This window comes from Lissotriton helveticus, chromosome 8, assembly GCF_964261635.1.
Source record: "Lissotriton helveticus chromosome 8, aLisHel1.1, whole genome shotgun sequence".
Classification (NCBI taxonomy): domain Eukaryota; kingdom Metazoa; phylum Chordata; class Amphibia; order Caudata; family Salamandridae; genus Lissotriton; species Lissotriton helveticus.
Window position 1 is genome coordinate 155259488 of NC_136069.1, and position 20583 is coordinate 155280070.

The following is a 20583-nucleotide window of genomic DNA, read 5'->3' on the forward strand; positions in this document are numbered from 1 at the left end:
CGTATTATTCCAAGCTCCATTTAAGGCCATATTCATTTCCCAGGGCCCTTCATGCAGAGTGATTGTCTGATCCAGTCTACCTAGAAAAGAATCGGTGACACCTAAAATCTCCCAAGAGATTGGGTGTCCTGCATTAGCAGTGGCCATCTTGCTTGAGGGTTGTATAAATACTGCACCCAAACCACAATGCCCTGCTTTGCTTCATTATATTGGTAGAGAGAGTAGTTCTCTCTTTCCTTCCTTGCATGACAATCTGCATTTACGCCCGAAGACCTCCAGCCTGGAAGCCTCATACTCTGCCTAGAGTCCCCACATGCTCCTTACCTGACTGATCATATCCTCTTGCTCGGTTATCCTCCTTATGTGTCGAAATTCTTCCTGAGAGAGAAAATGGAGAAAGAGCAGCATTAACACATTTTTGTAGGATTCTGTACAGTGCTAACTGAAAATTAAACAAAGACCTAGATTAGTGCACTAGCTTGCTCTGGCACGAGCATGTATAAACCCATCTGCAATGAACACCAAACTATACCTTTGTCTTTGGTTTATGAAAATGGTCACACCGAGACCCTGACTTTTGACATCATAGAAACTCCCAGCTTTGTGACAAATTTGAGGACGCCTTGGTTGCAGACCCACAACCCCCATATTTATTGAGCTCTGTGCCTTTTGACCTTGGGTTTGCAACATTCTCAATCCATGTGGTATAAAACCGCTCATGACCTAATATCTCCTTTGACTTGTGCTATTATTGACCAGAGAGCGAATCCGGATTTATCCATCGAATATCAAGACCTACAGGATGTCTTTGACAAAAAAAGGCCACTCAGTAACCTCCCCATAGAAGTTTGACTGTAGGATCAATCTAATTTGTGGGGCCGTTGTACCATGTGGTAGAATTTACACCCTGTCCGAGCCAGAAACTCATAATCTAAAGAGCTATCTATATGAGTTACAAGACATTAGTTTCATCCAACATTTTTTCTCACCTGTATGCTTCCCATTGTTGTCTTTTCATTCAAAATAATGGTCAAATTTAATCTCGCATTGATTACAGGGTGCTTCAAATACTCTTGTGAAAAATCACTATCCGTTACCCTTGATCTCAGTTCTGTTAAATCAAGTGTGGAATAGAACCATTTACAGCAAATTGGACCTGTGATGGCTTACCACCTCACCACATTAAAAAACGGTTACAAGAGTGGAAGGAACACATGGAGGTGCAAGTCAATAAACATCAAAAATAGCAGCTTGATTACAAAGAAGGAGATCTGGTAAGGCTCTCCACAAAGAACATTAAAATGGAAGGACCTTGCAAACTACAGCCCAGGTATTGGGGTCCTTTGACTATCCTCAGTATCCTCAGCCCGGGGGCAATACAACTCTAATTTCCTGATGATTTGGCAATACATTCAGTGTTTCATCCTCCTTTGATTTTTATTGTGCTCAAACTTGTCTTGAGGGCCGTCTCCTCCAATATAAGTAGATGACCACATGGAGTTTGAGGTCCATCGCAAGAGAGTCAAGGGTTGTCTATTTTATTTGGTGGATTGGAAAGGAGGGTACGGGGCAAATGATCGTTCATGGGAACCTGCTGCCAATGTATGCACACTCCGTCTTTTGTGGCACTTTCATGCCTGCTATTCCACCGAGTCACCTGGCATGTCGGTCTTTTTCAGGTGAGGAGACTGTCAAGGATTTACGTTCTCTCACTCCTTCTTGTGTGATGTGTGCCCTGACATTTCATTCTGTCGCTCATATTGTTATCCCATGTCATTCTTTCCAAGGACCCTTTGTGCTCCAATAGATGATTCCCTGCGGTCTTTAATTCCAAACAGCCTTTATTCTGTGATACCTTAACCCCCAGAACATTTGCTTTATGTCCGTATTATTCCAAGCTCAATTTAGGGCCATATCCATTTCCCAGGGCCCTTCATGCCGAGTGATTGTCTGATCCAGTCTACCTAGAAAAAAATCGGTGACACCTAAAATCTCCCAAGAGTTTGGGTGTCCTGCATTAGCTGTGGCCATCTTGCTCGAGGGTTGAATAAATACTGCACCCAAACCACAATGCCCAGCATTGCTTCATTCCATTTGTAGAGAGAGTAGTTCTCTCTTTCCTTCCTTGCTTGACAACCTGCATTTACTCCTGAAGACCTTCAGCCTGGAAGCCTCATACTCTGCCTAGAGTCCCCACATGCTCCTTACCTGACTGATCATATCCTCTTGCTCGGTTATCCTCCTTATGTGTCGAAATTCTTCCTGAGAGAGAAAATGGAGAAAGAGCAGCATTAACAAATTTTTGTAGGATTCTGTACAGTGCTAACTGAAAATTAAACAAAGACCTAGATTAGTGCACTAGCTTGCTCTGGCACGAGCATGTATAAACCCATCTGCAATGAACACCAAATTATACCTTTGTCCTTGGTTTATGAAAATGGTCACACCGAGACCCTGACTTTTGACATCATAGAAACTCTCAGCTTTGTGACAAATTTGGGGGCGCCTTGGTTGCAGACCCACAACCCTCATATTTATTGAGCTCTGTGTCTTTTGACCTTGGGTTTGCAACATTCTCAATCCATGTGGTATTAAACCGCTCATGACCTAATATCTCCTTTGACTTGTGCTATTATTGACCAGGGAGCGAATCCGGATTTACCCATTGAATATCAAGACCTACAGGATGTCTTTGACAAAAAAGGCCACTCGGTAACCTCCCCATAGAAGTTTGACTGTAGGATCAATCTAATTCGTGGGGCTGTTGTACCATGTGGTAGAATTTACACCCTGTCCGAACCAGAAACTCATAATCTAAAGAGCTATCTATATGGGTTACAAGACATTGGTTTCATCCAACATTTTTTCTTACCTGTATGCTTCCCATTGTTGTCTTCTCATTCAAAATAATGGTAAAATTTACACTCGCATTGATTACAGGGTGCTTCATAAACTCTTGTGAAAAATCACTATCCGTTACCCTTGATCTCAGTTCTGTTAAATCAAGTGTGGAATAGAACCATTTACAGCAAATTGGACCTGTGATGGCTTACCACCTCATCACATTAAAAAACGGTTACAAGAGTGGAGGGAACACATGGAGGTGCAAGTCAATAAACATCAAAAATAGCAGCTTGATTACAAAGAAGGAGATCTGGTAAGGCTCTCCACAAAGAACATTAAAATGGAAGGACCTTGCAAACTACAGCCCAGGTATTGGGGTCCTTTGACTATCCTCAGTATCCTCAACCCAGGGGCAATACAACTCTAATTTCCTGATGATTTGGCAATACATCCAGTGTTTCATCCTCCTTTGCTTTTACCTTATTGTGCTCAAAGTTGTCTTGAGGTCGTCTCCTATAATATAAGTAGATGACCACATGGAGTTTGAGGTCCATCGCAAGAGAGTCAAGGGTCGTCTATTTTATTTGGTGGATTGGAAAGGGTACGGGACAAATGAGCGTTCATTGGAACCTGCTGCCAATGTATGCACACTCCGTCTTTTGTGGCACTTTCATGCCTGCTATTCCACCAAGCCACCTGGCATGTCGGTCTTTTTCAGGTGAGGAGACTGTCAAGGATTTACGTTCTCTCACTCCTTCTTGTGTGATGTGTGCCCTGACATTTCATTCTGTCGCTCAGATTGTTATCCCAGGCCATTCGTTCCAAGGACTCTTTGTGCTCCAATAGATGATTCCCTGCGGTCTTTAATTCCAAACAGCCTTTATGCTGTGATACCTTAACCCCCAGAACATTTGCTTTATGTCCGTATTATTCCAAGCTCCATTTAGGGCCATATTCATTTCCCAGGGCCCTTCATGCCGAGTGATTGTCTGATCCAGTCTACCTAGAAAAAATCGGTGACACCTAAAATCTCCCATGTCCTGCATTGGCTGTGGCCATCTTGCTCGAGGGTTGTATAAATACTGCGCCCAAACCACAATGCCCTGCATTGCTTCATTCCATTTGTGAAGAGAGAGTAGTTCTCTCTTTCCTTCCTTGCATGACAATCTGCATTTACGCCCGAAGACCTCCAGCCTGGAAGCCTCATACTCTGCCTAGAGTCCCCACATGCTCCTTACCTGACTGATCATATCCTCTTGCTCGGTTATCCTCCTCATGTGTCGAAAATCTTCCTGAGAGAGAAAATGGACAAAGAGCAGCATTAACAAATTTTTGTAGGATTCTGTACAGTGCTAACTGAAAATTAAACAAAGACCAAGATTAGTGCACTAGCTTGCTCTGGCACGAGCATGTATAAACCCATCTGCAATGAACACCAAACTATACCTTTGTCTTTGGTTTATGAAAATGGTAACACCGAGACCCTGAATTTTGACATCATAGACACTCCCAGCTTTGTGACAAATTTGGGGCGCCTTGATTGCAGACCCACAACCCTCATATTTATTGAGCTGTGTGTCTTTTGACCTTGGGTTTGCAACATTCTCAATCCATGTGGTATAAAACCGCTCATGACCTAATATCTCCTTTGACTTGTGCTATTATTGACCAGGGAGCGAATCCGGATTTACCCATCGAATATCAAGACCTACAGGATGTCTTTGACAAAAAAAGGCCATTCAGTGACCTCCCCATAGAAGTTTGACTGTAGGTTCAATCTAATTTGTGGGGCAGTTGTACTGTGTGTTGTAGAATTTAAGCCCTGTCCGAACCAGAAAATCATAATCTAAAGAGCTATCTATATGAGTTACAAGACATTGGTTTCATCCAACATTTTTTCTTACCTGTATCCTTCCCACTGCTGTCTTTCATTAAAAATAATTGTAAAATGTACACTTGCATTGATTACAGGGCCCTTAATAAACTTTTGTTTAAAAATCACTATCTATTACCCTTGATCTCAGTTCTGTTAAATCAAGTGTGGAATAGAACCATTTACAGCAAGTTGGACCTGTGATGGCTTACCACCTCATCAGAGTTCTAGAAGGCGATGAATGAAAGATATGTTCTTCCACATTAACTTCGGCCTCTTTAAATAAACAGTAATGCCGTTCGAACTCTGTAACATATATGCAGAGGTACAGTTATTTATTAACAAGGTCCTATGAAAATTATTAAAGATATGTGTCATTGAGTGAATAAGTGACGTCACTATTTACTCCCAGAATATGACTGACCATGCAAATTATGTTCAGGTAGTTCTATAATGGCTTCATGAAAACATTCTAAATGCTAAATTAGAAAAATATACCTTCACACATATGATTGATTGATTGTTTGATTGATTGATTGATTTTATTATTGACTGTTCGATTATTTAAAACCACTACAGTAAAAGCTAAAATTAAAACCCAACCCCCCTTACCCTACCACTCGTCCCCCCTCCCCATGACCTCCTGTGAAATTTAAAACCCCGTTTTCAACAGTCAAACTTGTGTTGCAGGGAACTTTCTGCCTTTAGTCCAGGAGCTTAATTTTAATAAGGCGATGTTCCAGTCATAGTACTTGAGGTGGCGGCCAAGATCTTCTTTGCTCATGAATGTTACAGTGACACCTTGATGGCACATTAATCTGGCTCAGACTTTCAAGGGCAGGAAATTATTTTACTCTAGCGTCTAGTGCTTGACCAATCTGATAAGTAAATTGTGCCGCTCTTGCCAGGTGGTGTGTTTTTATTTCTGAAAAACACTAGTCTGATGCCTCCTTGCAAGTTCTAAGGCCAAGAGCTCTGAGAATGGGACGAAGCAGCCTCTGACGGTCGCAGGTGAGTTTGGGGCAACAGCATAGTAAGTGGAGCCAGGATTCTCGTTAGTAGTTGCATAGGTGGCATGAAACGGCTACATCTGTTCGTGCCCATGCTGGATTGAAGTCCCCAATTCTAAGTGACGTTAGCCTCATAAAAAGGATTTTTTTGCGTGCCTGGGCCCCTAGTGCTTCAATTAGGTATGGTTGGGCTTTCCCCAAGATGTAAGATTCGTCCGATTCGACCATTCGTTGTATAGGTGATGTGTTGGAGTGCAGTTAGATCCTTATCGTATGAAATGGAGCGGACCTGCTGTCTCCTGATGTTTGACCAAGCCTTAAGCGGGATGTCTGTTAGGGACAGACTGTTGGAATCTATATTTAGGGTCTCTGTTGCTTTACCCAGTTTGGTAAACCAGGGGGAGTCCTCTTCTCTAAAGATTGTTACATGATGGTGTTTGAGAGAGTTGTGTGGTGCTTTGATGACTCTGATATAGTATATTATTAGATCTCCCTGGAGGGCCAGTTTGGGTCTGCAGAGGCCTAATTCCAACTGTAATCTTGTGTTCCTTGCATTCCTAGGTGCTTGCAGCACAATCTTGTGGGCTTTGACCTGCGCTGCTGCTATAAGTTTAACCAGGGCTCCTGGGAATGCCAAATGACTGTAGTTAACGGACTTCATTATCTGTCAGGTGATTCTCCTTGTTATACTCCCCCAACTCTGTAAGTGCTCTTTGTAGGCCCACTCTTGTGTGGTCCATCACTACAGTATTGTCTGCTTATTGTAGAATTGCCATGCTCGCCGTGCCCAGTCTCGGTGGAACTAGACTTGCCTTTTTCAGGGCTCCCCCCATATCTGTCGTATGAAGATTAAACAATAGGGGGGCCAGGACGCAGCCCTGCTTCAGTCCGTTGTTGGTTTCAACTTTTGTAGATAGAGCTGTGGGGCTTAATTTGACTTGTACCCAGGTCCCCCCATGAAGGGATATGATGGCTTTCAATAACTTGGGGGGTACCCCCCAAGATGACATTTTTCTCCAGAGTTTGCCCCTATCGACTTTGTCAAAAGCTGAACTGTAGTCAATAAAACAGCAGACCAACGGAGGGTGCCTGACTTTCACTGTTTTTCCTGAAGCCAGTTTGAAAGAATGGGAATATTTAGTTGTTATTAGCCCAGTCCTCTAGCTCTCTCAGTAGTAATTTGGCAAAAGCTTTGGCTTCTACATCCGCCAGGGCTACTAGTCTGTAGTTTGCGGGGTTGGAGTGGTCGCCTTTTTTGTGAATGGGGAAGAGGATGGATCCTTTCCATGAGTGTGGAATTGTTGCCGTTGCATATGAAAAGTTGTATAAGGGGGTGAGGACTATGAAAAAGAATGATTGGGCTGTTTTAAAGCACATGGCTGGAATGCCATTTGGACCTGGCGCTCTATCATTCCACATTTTCCTAATCTCCATCATTATTTCGGCTTCCGTGAATCCCTCGTCCTCAAGCATCCTTTGTCCCCCCTCTTCTGTGTGCCTGGGGAGAGTGGCAATGTGGGAGCCTGTTTCCCGAATGTTCAAAGGCTCGTGCTGGGTAACTAGTGTACCTTTGGTATTTAATCCCCTAACGTACTCTTCCCACTCATTGCTTTCAATATTGTTCTCATTACTCCTGGGCTGAGAGCTTAGGCGGTTGATATACCTCCATAATTTAGCATTATTCTTTTCCTTTAGCAGGGCAAATACTGTGAACCATTTTTGTTCCATCTCTTTCCCCTTCTGCTCACCTACTTACCTCCTGAAGGAGGTTCTTAACGTTGCTATGGAGGCCCCCTCTGTCGGTGTTCCTCTTTTCTTCCTGCTTCTAAGTGCCTTCATTAGTGCACCTTTACATTGTCTCAGGCTCTTCGATGTCTGTTGGTTCTTTGAAGAGTGAGCCTTATGACAGAGTTTTTTTACAGGGTTTTTTACCCAGCTTCCGCCACAGATCTTCTGTCAGTTCCTCACAGCAACCAACCACCTCTATGTCGGTCTCCCGTGATTCCTGAGCCTGCCATGTTAATACCCACTCCTGCATTTTCCCTTCAAGCATGGTTGACCATTTTATCCTTTAGATATCTCTGAAGCGTTCGTCCCCTGTAGTTTCTCCCAACATTTTCTGGAGGTCTGTTGCTTCCATACCTAAGTTGAATCTTGCACATAGAGGCCTGTGGTCACTTTCCACTCTATCATCGACCCGGAAATCCTCCAACCTTTCCACTGTTTTCTCATTGATTAAAATATAATCTATGGTAGATATATTCCGGAACTATGGTTTGGAGCACCACAAGGGTAATCTTAATTTCATCAGGAAGTGAGTTGAGTGGAGTTTAACATTTTTAAGAAGACAAAGCAATGGGCCTGCCTTTTGCTGTTTATTTTGTTTTCCCAGGGCGTTTTCCAAGCCTCTCAAGTTAAAGTCTCCTGCGATGATTACGTTGTAGTGCTCATATTTTATTAATATATCTTCCAGCGTGTTGGCAAAAGATGTCATACTGGCCATAGTCAGAGCAGGGTTGATATCGCAGTTTATGAGCAGCAGATTAAACGGCAGGTGGCCCTCCCTTAGCCCAGCGATTGTCATTGCTTGCAGGTCTAGGGAGTTTACACTTATTTCTGTGGGCTTGAGTTTTCTCGTGTGGCTTATAAAGATAGAAACCCCCCGATGGACGTCCAAAGATGTTTTTCTTTTTGTTGCATTAATCTGATGTTCGTGAAAGCCCACTATAGGTGTTGAGGTCATTGACCAAGTGTCCTGACAGCAGAAAATGTTCCCTTTTGCAAAGTAGTCCTGTACTTTCTTGATCCCTGCTTTTTTTATTTAACCCTGCGATGTTCCATGATGTGAGGGTTAAATCTTGGTGGAGGTCCAAGATTTGGCCTTGGTATTGATCTTCCCGCACCAGCTGGTTTTTGCTAGGGGTGCTGTTGCGAGCTGCCACTTCTTGTTGGCTGATTCGTTTGACCCAATAGCACTCATCGTACGTTGTCTCTTCCACATGTGAACAGTAGAATATATGGGTTATTCTCTGTCCCTCAAAGGCATAACTATGGATAAGAAAAAGGGAACCACAATCTTGGATTGGTGAACACCTACTACCTTTAATGAAATACGGAGCTTCCTAGGGTTCGTAAATTTTTATAGATGATTTATTACCCATTTTTCAGAAACTGTTACTCCCATTATAAGGCTTTTGAAGAAGAAAGTACCTTTTTACTGGTCCGAGGAATCTGTCGTACCATCGTCTTGCTTAACAAGAAATTCACATCAGCCCAGATGCTTAGGCACCCTGATACTATGCAGCCTTTATTAGACAAAACAGATGCCTCTCAAGTAGCAGTGGGGGTGGAGGGGGAGGCTTCTTTGAGAGTTAGATAAATTCTACAGGACACATTCATCTTATTGCTAACATCTAAAAAGCTATTACCCACAGAACAAATTACACGATGGCTGAGAGAGAGTTACTTACCATCAAGATGGGTTTTCAAGAATGGATACATTATTTATGTGCTGCTCATTTGGTCATGATATCCAAAGACTACAGGAATTCACCGTTTTTTAAATGTCTCAAGGCTTTAAACCCAAAGAAAATTTGGTGGTTAATGTTTTTAGTGGATTTGAATTTATAATAACCTATCACCTAGGACCTCACAATTTAAAAGCGGATACCCTGTCACAGTGGGGATATACCATCTAAGATATGGACTTTGTGCCTCCACCAAACATCATCTCCCCAGAAAGGGTTCTAGAGCCTGCCAAACAGAAGCCTTTTTTGAAAGAGTAAGACAGGAGTCACATCAGATTGACTGGCGAGAAAGGTTGACTGATGAAGGGAAGACCACATAGGATGGCCTATTTTACCATAAAAATGTATTTCTACCTACTCCAGAGCAAGTTCCGGAAGCCTTAGTTTGGTGTCTTGATACCCTTGCCACTGGACATCCAGGTAATTAGGAAACCTAAGCAAATTGCAAAAGATGGTCCGGTGGACCAGCCTGTCTAAGGACATTCACAACTATGTTCATTCTTTTCTAAAACACATCTGAAATAAGTCTCCCCACTCAGCACCAGTGGGACTCTTATTTCTTCTAGAAGTACGTCCATACCCATTACGTAACATAAGCATACATTTTATCACAGGCCTTCCCAATTTCAATGGACACACTACAGGTTGGGTAACTGTAGACCTGTTTTCTAAAATGGCATACTCTGTACTTCTAAAGAAACTCCTGACGTCAAAGGATCTATCCTCTCTTTTACTTCAGCATATCATGCAGCATCATGGTCTCCCTTCTGTTGTAATTTCTGATAGGAGGGCACTATTAATCGCTAAATTCTGGCAGAACTTGTGCACTTCATTATACACTGATGCTCGACTCTTGTCTGCCAATCATGGCAAACTGATGGGTAGGCAGAGCAAGTAAATCAGTCGCTGGAACAGAATATTCAATGTTTGTTAATCACTAGTTCATTAGAATGGGAACTGATGCTCCCTTTCGAAAAATATCCAAACAATAACTCTCAGCATTGTGCCACTGGTACTTCCCTTTTTTTACTGTGTAACAGGAAAGCATCCTACAAGCTCTAAAAGTAGGTACACCAAGAACCCCAAGCACTATTCCATCTATTCAGGACTCTCATGATCTCTATCTCAAGTCCGAAATCACATTAAAGAACGGTAACAAGAGTCGAAGGAACACATGGAGGTGCAAGTTAATCAACATCAAAAATAGCAGTCTGATTACAAAGGAGGAGATCTGGTATGGCTCTCCGTCATGAACATTAAATTGGAAGGACTTTGCAAATTACAGCCCAGGTATTGTGGTCCTTTGACTATCGTCAGGCTCCTCAACCCGGGGGCAATGAAACTCTAATTTCCTGATGATTTGGCAATGCATCCAGTGTTTCATGCTCCTTTGTTTTTACCTTATTGTGCTCAAACCTGTCTTGAATGCCGCGTCCTCTAATATAAGTAGATGATCACATGGAATTTGAGGTCCATCACAAGAGAGTCAAGGGTCATGTATTTTATTTGGTGGATTGCAAAGGGTCCGGGCCAAATGATTGTTCATGGGTATCTGCTGCCATTGTATGCACACTCCGTCTTTTGCGGCACTTTCATGCGTGCTATTCCACCAAGCCACCTGGCATGTCGGTCTTTTTCAGGTGAGGAGACTGTCAAGGATTTACGTTCTCTCACAACCTTCTTGTGTGATATATGCCCTGGCATTTCATTCTGTCGCTCATATTGGTATCCCATGCCATTCCTTCCAAGGTTCCTTTGAGATCCAATAAATGATTACCTGGGGTCTTCTATTCCAAACAGCCTTTATGCTGCGATACCTTAATCCCCCAGGACATATGTTTTATGTCCCTATTATTCCAAGCTCCCATTAAGGCCATATTCATTTCCCAGGGCCCTTCATGCCGAGTGATTGTCTGATCCAGTCTACCTAGAAAAAATCGGTGACACCCAAAATTTCCCAAGAGTTTGGGTGTCGTGCGTTAGCAGTGGCCATCTTGCTTGCGTTGTATAAATACTGCGCCCAAACCACAATGCCCTGCATTCCTCCATTTCATTTGTGGTGAAAGTAGTTCTCTCTTTCCTTCCTTGCTTGAAAATCTGCATTTACGCCCAAAGACCTCCAACTTGGAAGCATCATACTCTCCCTAGAGTCCCCACATGCTTCTTACCTGACTGTTCTCGGTCTCCTACTCGGTTATCCGCCTCACGTGTCGAACTTCTTCCTGAGAGAGAAAATGGAGAAGGAGCAGCGTTACCAAATTGTGTAGGATTTTGTACAGTGCTAACTGAGAATTAAACAAAGACTATGATTAGTGCACTGGCAAGAGCATGTATAAACCTATCTACAATGAACAGAGGTGTGGGCGGAGATAAACCATAATAGAGCAAAAGTCAGGAACTAATTAATATCAACATTATTATCCAAGGGATAGAGCAATCCCAGGCAGTTTGTGAACAGGATTGGAGCACTAGAGTCCAAGGGTCAGCCCAGACCTCTCCCTCTTCTGTGATCAATAGCCGCATTAGATTGCCTTAAACGTCGCTATTGTAAATCAGATTGCTCACAAACTTTTTTGTAGGATGTTAGAAGCATTTATTTGGAAGTTTCCAAACCTGTGCTGACATGCTGTTGATGATTAAACCCTAGGATGATTAATTCTGCTGAGCACCTCAAACTGCAATGCATTCAAATGGATATCCATTAGCTTTTAGGTACAGTTTAAGCATTTGTCAGGAGCGCAACTCTGATTTTAGGGATATGAACTTTAAGGTACAATCACCATGGCAAAATTGTTCATCTGAAAGCATTAGCTGTATTGTCTATTACTGAAAACGGTTTCGCTCAGAACATTTTAAGAGCAAAAATTGTATTATATTCTAAACAAGTTAAATGATGGGAAAGTGTCTCTAACAGTAAAATGCTCTTCCTCACCTAGACAGAAAAAAGTATTGTATGTTGAGCAAAAGATGCACCCACTACAAAGGTTTTGGTATTTAAATTCAAATACTCAATTGAAAAGGAGTAGCCAGGCAAAAAATACCCCACCTGAAACACATCAAGTTGTTTTGAGCAGGTAAAGTTCTCCTGCAAGAATTCTTGTGGTAAAATGTGGTCAAGGTTTCATTCTGCTGAGCATCATAACGCAGAGGTTTTTAATAAGCAAAACACAGATGTATGCAAAGATATCTGCCACAGATATTCTAACTCGTGAGCAATCCACGCCCCCCCTCCTTCTCACCATGAGTTGTGAAACCTGGTGCACCAAGCACCCATACCGGCGAATCAACGTCACCTGTGTCTACCTCTCCTTTAGACCATATATTGTCCCAGAACTGCCTGGGAACCAGGACCTGACACCACTCTGAGCCAGTCTCTCATAGAGCTCTCATCCCCTTGTTGCTTGATGCAAATATTATGTACCCATGAAAATGACATGCTTAAACCCGCTAAGCTAAATTGATCGCTATTGTAAATCAGATTGCTCACAAACATTTTTGTAGAATGTTAGATGCATTTATTTGGAAGTTTCCAAACCTGTGCTGACATGCTGCTGATGTTTAAACCCTAGGATGATTAATTCGGCTAAGCACCTCAAACCGCAATGCATTCAAATGGATAACCATTAGCTTTTAGGTACCATTTAAGCATTTGTCAGGAGCGCAACTCTGATTTTAGGGATATGAACTTTAAGGTACATTCACTATGGCAAAATTGTTCATCTGCAAAATTGTCTATTACTGAAAACGGTTTCACTCAGAACATTTTAAGAGCAAAAATGTAATTATATTCTAAACAAGTAAAATGATGGGAAAGTGTCTCTAACAGTAGAATGCTCTTCCTCACCCTCACAGAAAAAAGTATTGTATGTTGAGCAAAAGATGTACCCACTACAACAGGTATTGGTATTTAAATTCAAATATTCAATTGAATAGGAGTACCCAGGCAAAAAATACCCCACCTGAAACACATCAAGTTGTTTTGAGCAGGTAAAGTTCTCCTGCAAGAATTCTTGTGGTAAAATGGGGCCACGGTTTCATAAGGTTTTTAATAAGCAACACACAGATGTATGCAGAGATATCTGCCACAGATATTCTAACTCGTGAGCAATCCACGCCCCCCCTCCTTCTCACCATGAGTTGTGAAACCTGGTGCACCAAGCACCCATACCGGCGAATCAACGTCACCTGTGTCTACCTCTCCTTTAGACCATACATTTTCCGAGAACTGCCTGGGAACCAGGACCTAACACCACTCTGAGCCAGTCTCTCATCGAGCTCTCATCCCCTTGTTGCTTGATGCAAATATTATGTACCCATGAAAATGACATGCTTAAACCCGCTAAGCTAAATTGATCTATCGGTTGAAAAGCCTTGAAGCAGGATTCTCTCAATATCGTTAGATATTTGCAGAAAATATTTTTTTATAATGATTTCAATGGAATATGAAACTCGTAATGTTGGCAAGTGTGCATCAGTTGTCACAGGCTAGGGAAGAGGTGCACTAGCAAAGTTATTTCAATGGACTCAGTGCTATTCTAGCAGTTAGTCACCTAGTTCGGATGTAAGGCCATTGGCGTAGGTGTCCCAAAAGACAGAGTAGTCGAAATGTTTGAAGCAGTATTTACTTTTCTGCTTTCATGGCTCCCTCTGACCCATCCTCTTTTCTCCTCATCCACAAGTTATTGATTATCTTTGCATGATTGTTTTTTCAAGGTACATAACAATTCTTCCAAAAAAACAAAGGGAGGGATACCACACTTCTAGTGTGATGTGTGCCCTGGCATTTCATTCTGTCGCTCATATTGGTATCCCAGGCCATTCCTTCCAAGGGCCCTATATGCTCCAATAGATGATTCCCTGGGGTCTTCTATTCCAAACAGCCTTTATGCTGCCATACCTTAATCCCCTGGGACATTTGTTTTATGTCCCTGTTGGTCCAAACCCGCATTAAGGACATATTCATTTCCCAGGGCCCTTTATGCCTAGTGAGTGTATGATCCAATCTACCAAGAAAAAATGGATGATAGCCAAAATTTCCCAAGAGTTTGGGTGTCCTGCATTAGCAGTGGCCATCTTGCTTGCGTTGTATAAATACTGTGCCCAAACCACAATGCCCTGCATTGCTTCATTCCTTTTGGAGAGAGAGTAGTTCTCTCTTTCCTTCCTTGCTTGAAAATCTGCATTTACGCCCAAAGACCTCCAACTTGGAAGCATCATACTCTCCCTAGAGTCCCCACATGCTCCTTACCTGGCTGTTCTCGGTCTCCTACTCGGTTATCCGCCTCACGTGTCGAACTTCTTCCTGAGAGAGAAAATGGAGAAGGGGCAGCGTTAACAAATTGTGCAGGATTTTGTACAGTGCTAACTGAGAATTAAACAAAGACTATGATTAGTGCACTAGCAAGAGCATCTATAAACACATCTACAATGAACAGAGGTGTGGGAGGAGATAAACAATAATAGAGCAAAAGTCATTAACTAATTAATATCAACATTAATATCCAAGGGACAGAGCAATCCCAGGCAGTTTGTGAACAGGGTTGGAGCACTAGAGTCCAAGGGTTAGCCCAGACTTCTCCCTCTTCTGTGATCAATAGCTGCATTAGATTGCCTTAAACGTCGCTATTTTAAATCAGATTGCTCACAAACTTTTTTGTAGAATGTTAGATGCATTTATTTGGAAGTTTCCAAACCTGTGCTGACATGCTGCTGATGTTTAAACCCTAGGATGATTAATTCTGCTAAGCACCTCAAACCGCAATGCATTCAAATGGATAACCATTAGCTTTTAGGTACCATTTAAGCATTTGTCAGGAGCGCAACTCTGATTTTAGGGATATGAACTTTAAGGTACATTCACTATGGCAAAATTGTTCATCTGCAAAATTGTCTATTACTGAAAACGGTTTCACTCAGAACATTTTAAGAGCAAAAATGTAATTATATTCTAAACAAGTAAAATGATGGGAAAGTGTCTCTAACAGTAGAAGGCTCTTCCTCACCCTGACAGAAAAAAGTATTGTATGTTGAGCAAAAGATGTACCCACTACAACAGGTATTGGTATTTAAATTCTAATATTCAATTGAATAGGAGTACCCAGGCAAAACATACCCCACCTGAAACACATCAAGTTGTTTTGAGCAGGTAAAGTTCTCCTGCAAGAATTCTTGTGGTAAAATGGGGCCACGGTTTCATAAGGTTTTTAATAAGCAACACACAGATGTATGCAGAGATATCTGCCAGAGATATTCTAACTCGTGAGCAATCCACGCCCCCCCTCCTTCTCACCATGAGTTGTGAAACCTGGTGCACCAAGCACCCATACCGGAGAATCAACGTCACCTGTGTCTACCCGTCCTTTAGACCATACATTGTCCCAGAACTGCCTGGGAACCAGGACCTGACACCACTCTGAGCCAGTCTCTCATCGAGCTCTCATCCCCTTGTTGCTTGATGCAAATATCATGTACCCATGAAAATGACATGCTTAAACCCGCTAAGCTAAATTGATCTATCGGTTGAAAAGCCTTGAAGCAGGATTCTCTCAATATCGTTAGATATTTGCAGAAAATATTTTTTTATAATGATTTCAATGGAATATGAAACTCGTAATGTTGGCAAGTGTGCATCAGTTGTCACAGGCCAGGGAAGAGGTGCACTAGCAAAGTTATTTCTATGGACTCAGTGCTATTCTAGCAGTTAGTCACCTAGTTCGGATGTAAGGCCATTGGCGTAGGTGTCCCAAAAGACAGAGTAGTCGAAATGTTTGAAGCAGTATTTACTTTTCTGCTTTCATGGCTCCCTCTGACCCATCCTCTTTTCTCCTCATCCACAAGTTATTGATTATCTTTGCATGATTGTTTTTTCAAGGTACATAACAATTCTTCCAAAAAAACAAAGGGAGGGATACCACACTTCTAGTGTGATGTGTGCCCTGGCATTTCATTCTGTCGCTCATATTGGTATCCCAGGCCATTCCTTCCAAGGGCCCTATATGCTCCAATAGATGATTCCCTGGGGTCTTCTATTCCAAACAGCCTTTATGCTGCCATACCTTAATCCCCTGGGACATTTGTTTTATGTCCCTGTTGGTCCAAACCCGCATTAAGGACATATTCATTTCCCAGGGCTCTTTATGCCTAGTGAGTGTCTGATCCAATCTACCAAGAAAAAATCGGTGATAGCCAAAATTTCCCAAGAGTTTGTGTGTCCTGCATTAGCAGTGGCCATCTTGCTTGCGTTGTATAAATACTGTGCCCAAACCACAATGCCCTGCATTGCTTCATTCTTTTTGGAGAGAGAGTAGTTCTCTCTTTCCTTCCTTGCTTGAAAATCTGCATTTACGCCCAAAGACCTCCAACTTGGAAGCCTCATACTCTCCCTAGAGTCCCCACATGCTCCTTACCTGGCTGTTCTCGGTCTCCTACTCGGTTATCCGCCTCACGTGTCGAACTTCTTCCTGAGAGAGAAAATGGAGAAGGGGCAGCGTTAACAAATTGTGTAGGATTTTGTACAGTGCTAACTGAGAATTAAAGAAAGACTATGATTAGTGCACTAACAAGAGCATGTATAAACCCATCTACAATGAACAGAGGTGTGGGAGGAGATAAACAATAATAGAGCAAAAGTCATTAACTAATTAATATCAACATTAATATCCAAGGGACAGAGCAATCCCAGGCAGTTTGTGAACAGGGTTGGAGCACTAGAGTCCAAGGGTCAGCCCAGACCTCTCCCTCTTCTGTGATCAATAGCTGCATTAGATTGCCTTAAACGTCGCTATTGTAAATCAGATTGCTCACAAACTGTTTTGTAGAATGTTAGAAGCATTTATTTGGAAGTTTCCAAACCTGTGCTGACATGCTGCTGATGTTTAAACCCTAGGATGATTAATTCTGCTGAGCACCTCAAACCGCAATGCATTCAAATGGATAACCATTAGCTTTTAGGTACCATTTAAGCATTTGTCAGGAGCGCAACTCTGATTTTAGGGATATGAACTTTAAGGTACATTCAGCATGGCAAAATTGTTCATCTGCAAAATTGTCTATTACTGAAAACGGTTTCACTCAGAACATTTTAAGAGCAAAAATGTAATTATATTCTAAACAAGTAAAATGATGGGAAAGTGTCTCTAACAGTAGAATGCTCTTCCTCACCCTGACAGAAAAAAGTATTGTATGTTGAGCAAAAGATGTACCCACTACAACAGGTTTTGGTATTTAAATTCAAATATTCAATTGAAGAGGAGTACCCAGGCAAAAAATACCCCACCTGAAACACATCAAGTTGTTTTGAGCAGGTAAAGTTCTCCTGCAAGAATTCTTGTGGTAAAATGGGGCCACAGTTTCATAAGGTTTTTAATAAGCAACACACAGATGTATGCAGAGATATCTGCCACAGATATTCTAACTCGTGAGCAATCCACGCCCCCCTCCTTCTCACCATGAGTTGTGAAACCTGGTGCACCAAGCACCCATACCGGCGAATCAACGTCACCTGTGTCTACCTCTCCTTTAGACCATACATTGTCCCAGAACTGCCTGGGAACCAGGACCTGACACCACTCTGAGCCAGTCTCTCATCGAGCTCTCATCCCCTTGTTGCTTGATGCAAATATTATGTACCCATGAAAATGACATGCTTAAACCCGCTAAGCTAAATTGATCTATCAGTTGAAAAGCCTTGAAGCAGGATTCTCTCAATATCGTTAGATATTTGCAGAAAATATTTTTTTATAATGATTTCAATGGAATATGAAACTCGTAATGTTGGCAAGTGTGCATCAGTTGTCACAGGCTAGGGAAGAGGTGCACTAGCAAAGTTATTTCTATGGACTCAGTGCTATTCTAGCAGTTAGTCACCTAGTTCGGATGTAAGGCCATTGGCGTAGGTGTCCCAAAAGACAGAGTAGTCGAAATATTTGAAGCAGTATTTACTTTTCTGCTTTCATGGCTCCCTCTGACCCATCCTCTTTTCTCCTCATCCACAAGTTATTGATTATCTTTGCATGATTGTTTTTTCAAGGTACATAACAATTCTTCCAAAAAAACAAAGGGAGGGATACCACACTTCTAGTGTGATGTGTGCCCTTGCATTTCATTCTGTCGCTCATATTGGTATCCCAGGCCATTCCTTCCAAGGGCCCTATATGCTCCAATAGATGATTCCCTGGGGTCTTCTATTCCAAACAGCTTTTATGCTGCCATACCTTAATCCCCTGGGACATTTGTTTTATGTCCCTGTTGGTCCAAACCCGCATTAAGGACATATTCATTTCCCAGGGCCCTTTATGCCTAGTGAGTGTCTGATCCAATCTACCAAGAAAAAATCGGTAGGGTGTCCTGCATTAGCAGTGGCCATCTTGCTTGCGTTGTATAAATACTGTGCCCAAACCACAATGCCCTGCATTGCTTCATTCCTTTTGGAGAGAGAGTAGTTCTCTCTTTCCTTCCTTGCTTGAAAATCTGCATTTACGCCCAAAGACCTCCAACTTGGAAGCCTCATACTCTCCCTAGAGTCCCCACATGCTCCTTACCTGGCTGTTCTCGGTCTCCTACTCGGTTATACGCCTCACGTGTCGAACTTCTTTCTGAGAGAGAAAATGGAGAAGGGGCAGCGTTAACAAATTGTGTAGGATTTTGTACAGTGCTAACTGAGAATTAAACAAAGACTATGATTAGTGCACTTGCAAGAGCATCTATAAACCCATCTACAATGAACAGAGGTGTGGGAGGAGATAAACAATAATAGAGCAAAAGTCATTAACTAATTAATATCAACATTAATATCCAAGGGACAGAGCAATCCCAGGCAGTTTCTGAACAGGGTTGGAGCACTAGAGTCCAAGGGTCAGCCCAGACTTCTCCCTCTTCTGTGATCAATAGCTGCATTAGATTGCCTTAAACGTCGCTATTTTAAATCAGATTGCTCACAAACTTTTTTGTAGAATGTTAGATGCATTTATTTGGAAGTTTCCAAACCTGTGCTGACATGCTGCTGATGTTTAAACCCTAGGATTATTAATTCTGCTGAGCACCTCAAACCGCAATGCATTCAAATGGATAACCATTAGCTTTTAGGTACCATTTAAGCATTTGTCAGGAGCGCAACTCTGATTTTAGGGATATGAACTTTAAGGTACATTCACTATGGCAAAATTGTTCATCTGCAAAATTGTCTATTACTGAAAACGGTTTCACTCAGAACATTTTAAGAGCAAAAATGTAATTATATTCTAAACAAGTAAAATGATGGGAAAGTGTCTCTAACAGTAGAATGCTCTTCCTCACCCTGACAGAAAAAAGTTTTGCATGTTGAGCAAAAGATGTACCCACTACAACAGGTATTGGTATTTAAATTCAAATATTCAATTGAATAGGAGTACCCAGGCAAAAAATACCCCACCTGAAACACATCAAGTTGTTTTGAGCAGGTAAAGTTCTCCTGCAAGAATTCTTGTGGTAAAATGGGGCTACGGTTTCATAAGGTTTTTAATAAGCAACACGCAGATGTATGCAGAGATATCTGCCACAGATATTCTAACTCGTGAGCAATCCACGCCCCCCCTCCTTCTCACCATGAGTTGTGAAACCTGGTGCACCAAGCACCCATACCGGCGAATCAACGTCACCTGTGTCTACCTCTCCTTTAGACCATACATTGTCCCAGAACTGCCTGGGAACCAGGACCTGACACCACTCTGAGCCAGTCTCTCATCGAGCTCTCATCCCCTTGTTGCTTGATGCAAATATTATGTACCCATGAAAATGACATGCTTAAACCCGCTAAGCTAAATTGATCTATCGGTTGAAAAGCCTTGAAGCAGGATTCTCTCAATATCGTTAGATATTTGCAGAAAATATTTTTTTATAATGATTTCAGGGGAATATGAAACTCGTAATGTTGGCAAGTGTGCATCAGTTGTCACAGGCTAGGGAAGAGGTGCACTAGCAAAGTTATTTCTATGGACTCAGTGCTATTCTAGCAGTTAGTCACCTAGTTCGGATGTAAGGCCATTGGCGTAGGTGTCCCAAAAGACAGAGTAGTCGAAATGTTTGAAGCAGTATTTACTTTTCTGCTTTCATGGCTCCCTCTGACCCATCCTCTTTTCTCCTCATCCACAAGTTATTGATTATCTTTGCATGATTGTTTTTTCAAGGTACATAACAATTCTTCCAAAAAAACAAAGGGAGGGATACCACACTTCTAGTGTGATGTGTGCCCTGGCATTTCATTCTGTCGCTCATATTGGTATCCCAGGCCATTCCTTCCAAGGGACCTATATGCTCCAATAGATGATTCCCTGGGGTCTTCTATTCCAAACAG

General features: G+C 42.1%; 1 protein-coding gene across 4 annotated transcripts in view; it reads right to left on the reverse strand.

Moving 5' to 3' along the window:
- LOC144772459 (uncharacterized) overlaps nt 1–20583 on the reverse strand; it is a 138943-nt gene that overhangs the window by 65606 nt on the left and 52754 nt on the right. For all 4 annotated transcript variants that reach the window (XM_078656796.1, XM_078656798.1, XM_078656799.1 and 1 more), the window contains 7 exons: nt 18794–18847; nt 16661–16714; nt 14503–14556; nt 11423–11476; nt 4083–4136; nt 2209–2262; nt 325–378 (listed from right to left, as the gene is read on the reverse strand). In XM_078656796.1, coding sequence (XP_078512922.1) covers nt 325–378; nt 2209–2262; nt 4083–4136; nt 11423–11476; nt 14503–14556; nt 16661–16714; nt 18794–18847 — 378 coding nt within the window. The remainder of the gene's footprint in view (nt 1–324; nt 379–2208; nt 2263–4082; nt 4137–11422; nt 11477–14502; nt 14557–16660; nt 16715–18793; nt 18848–20583) is intronic.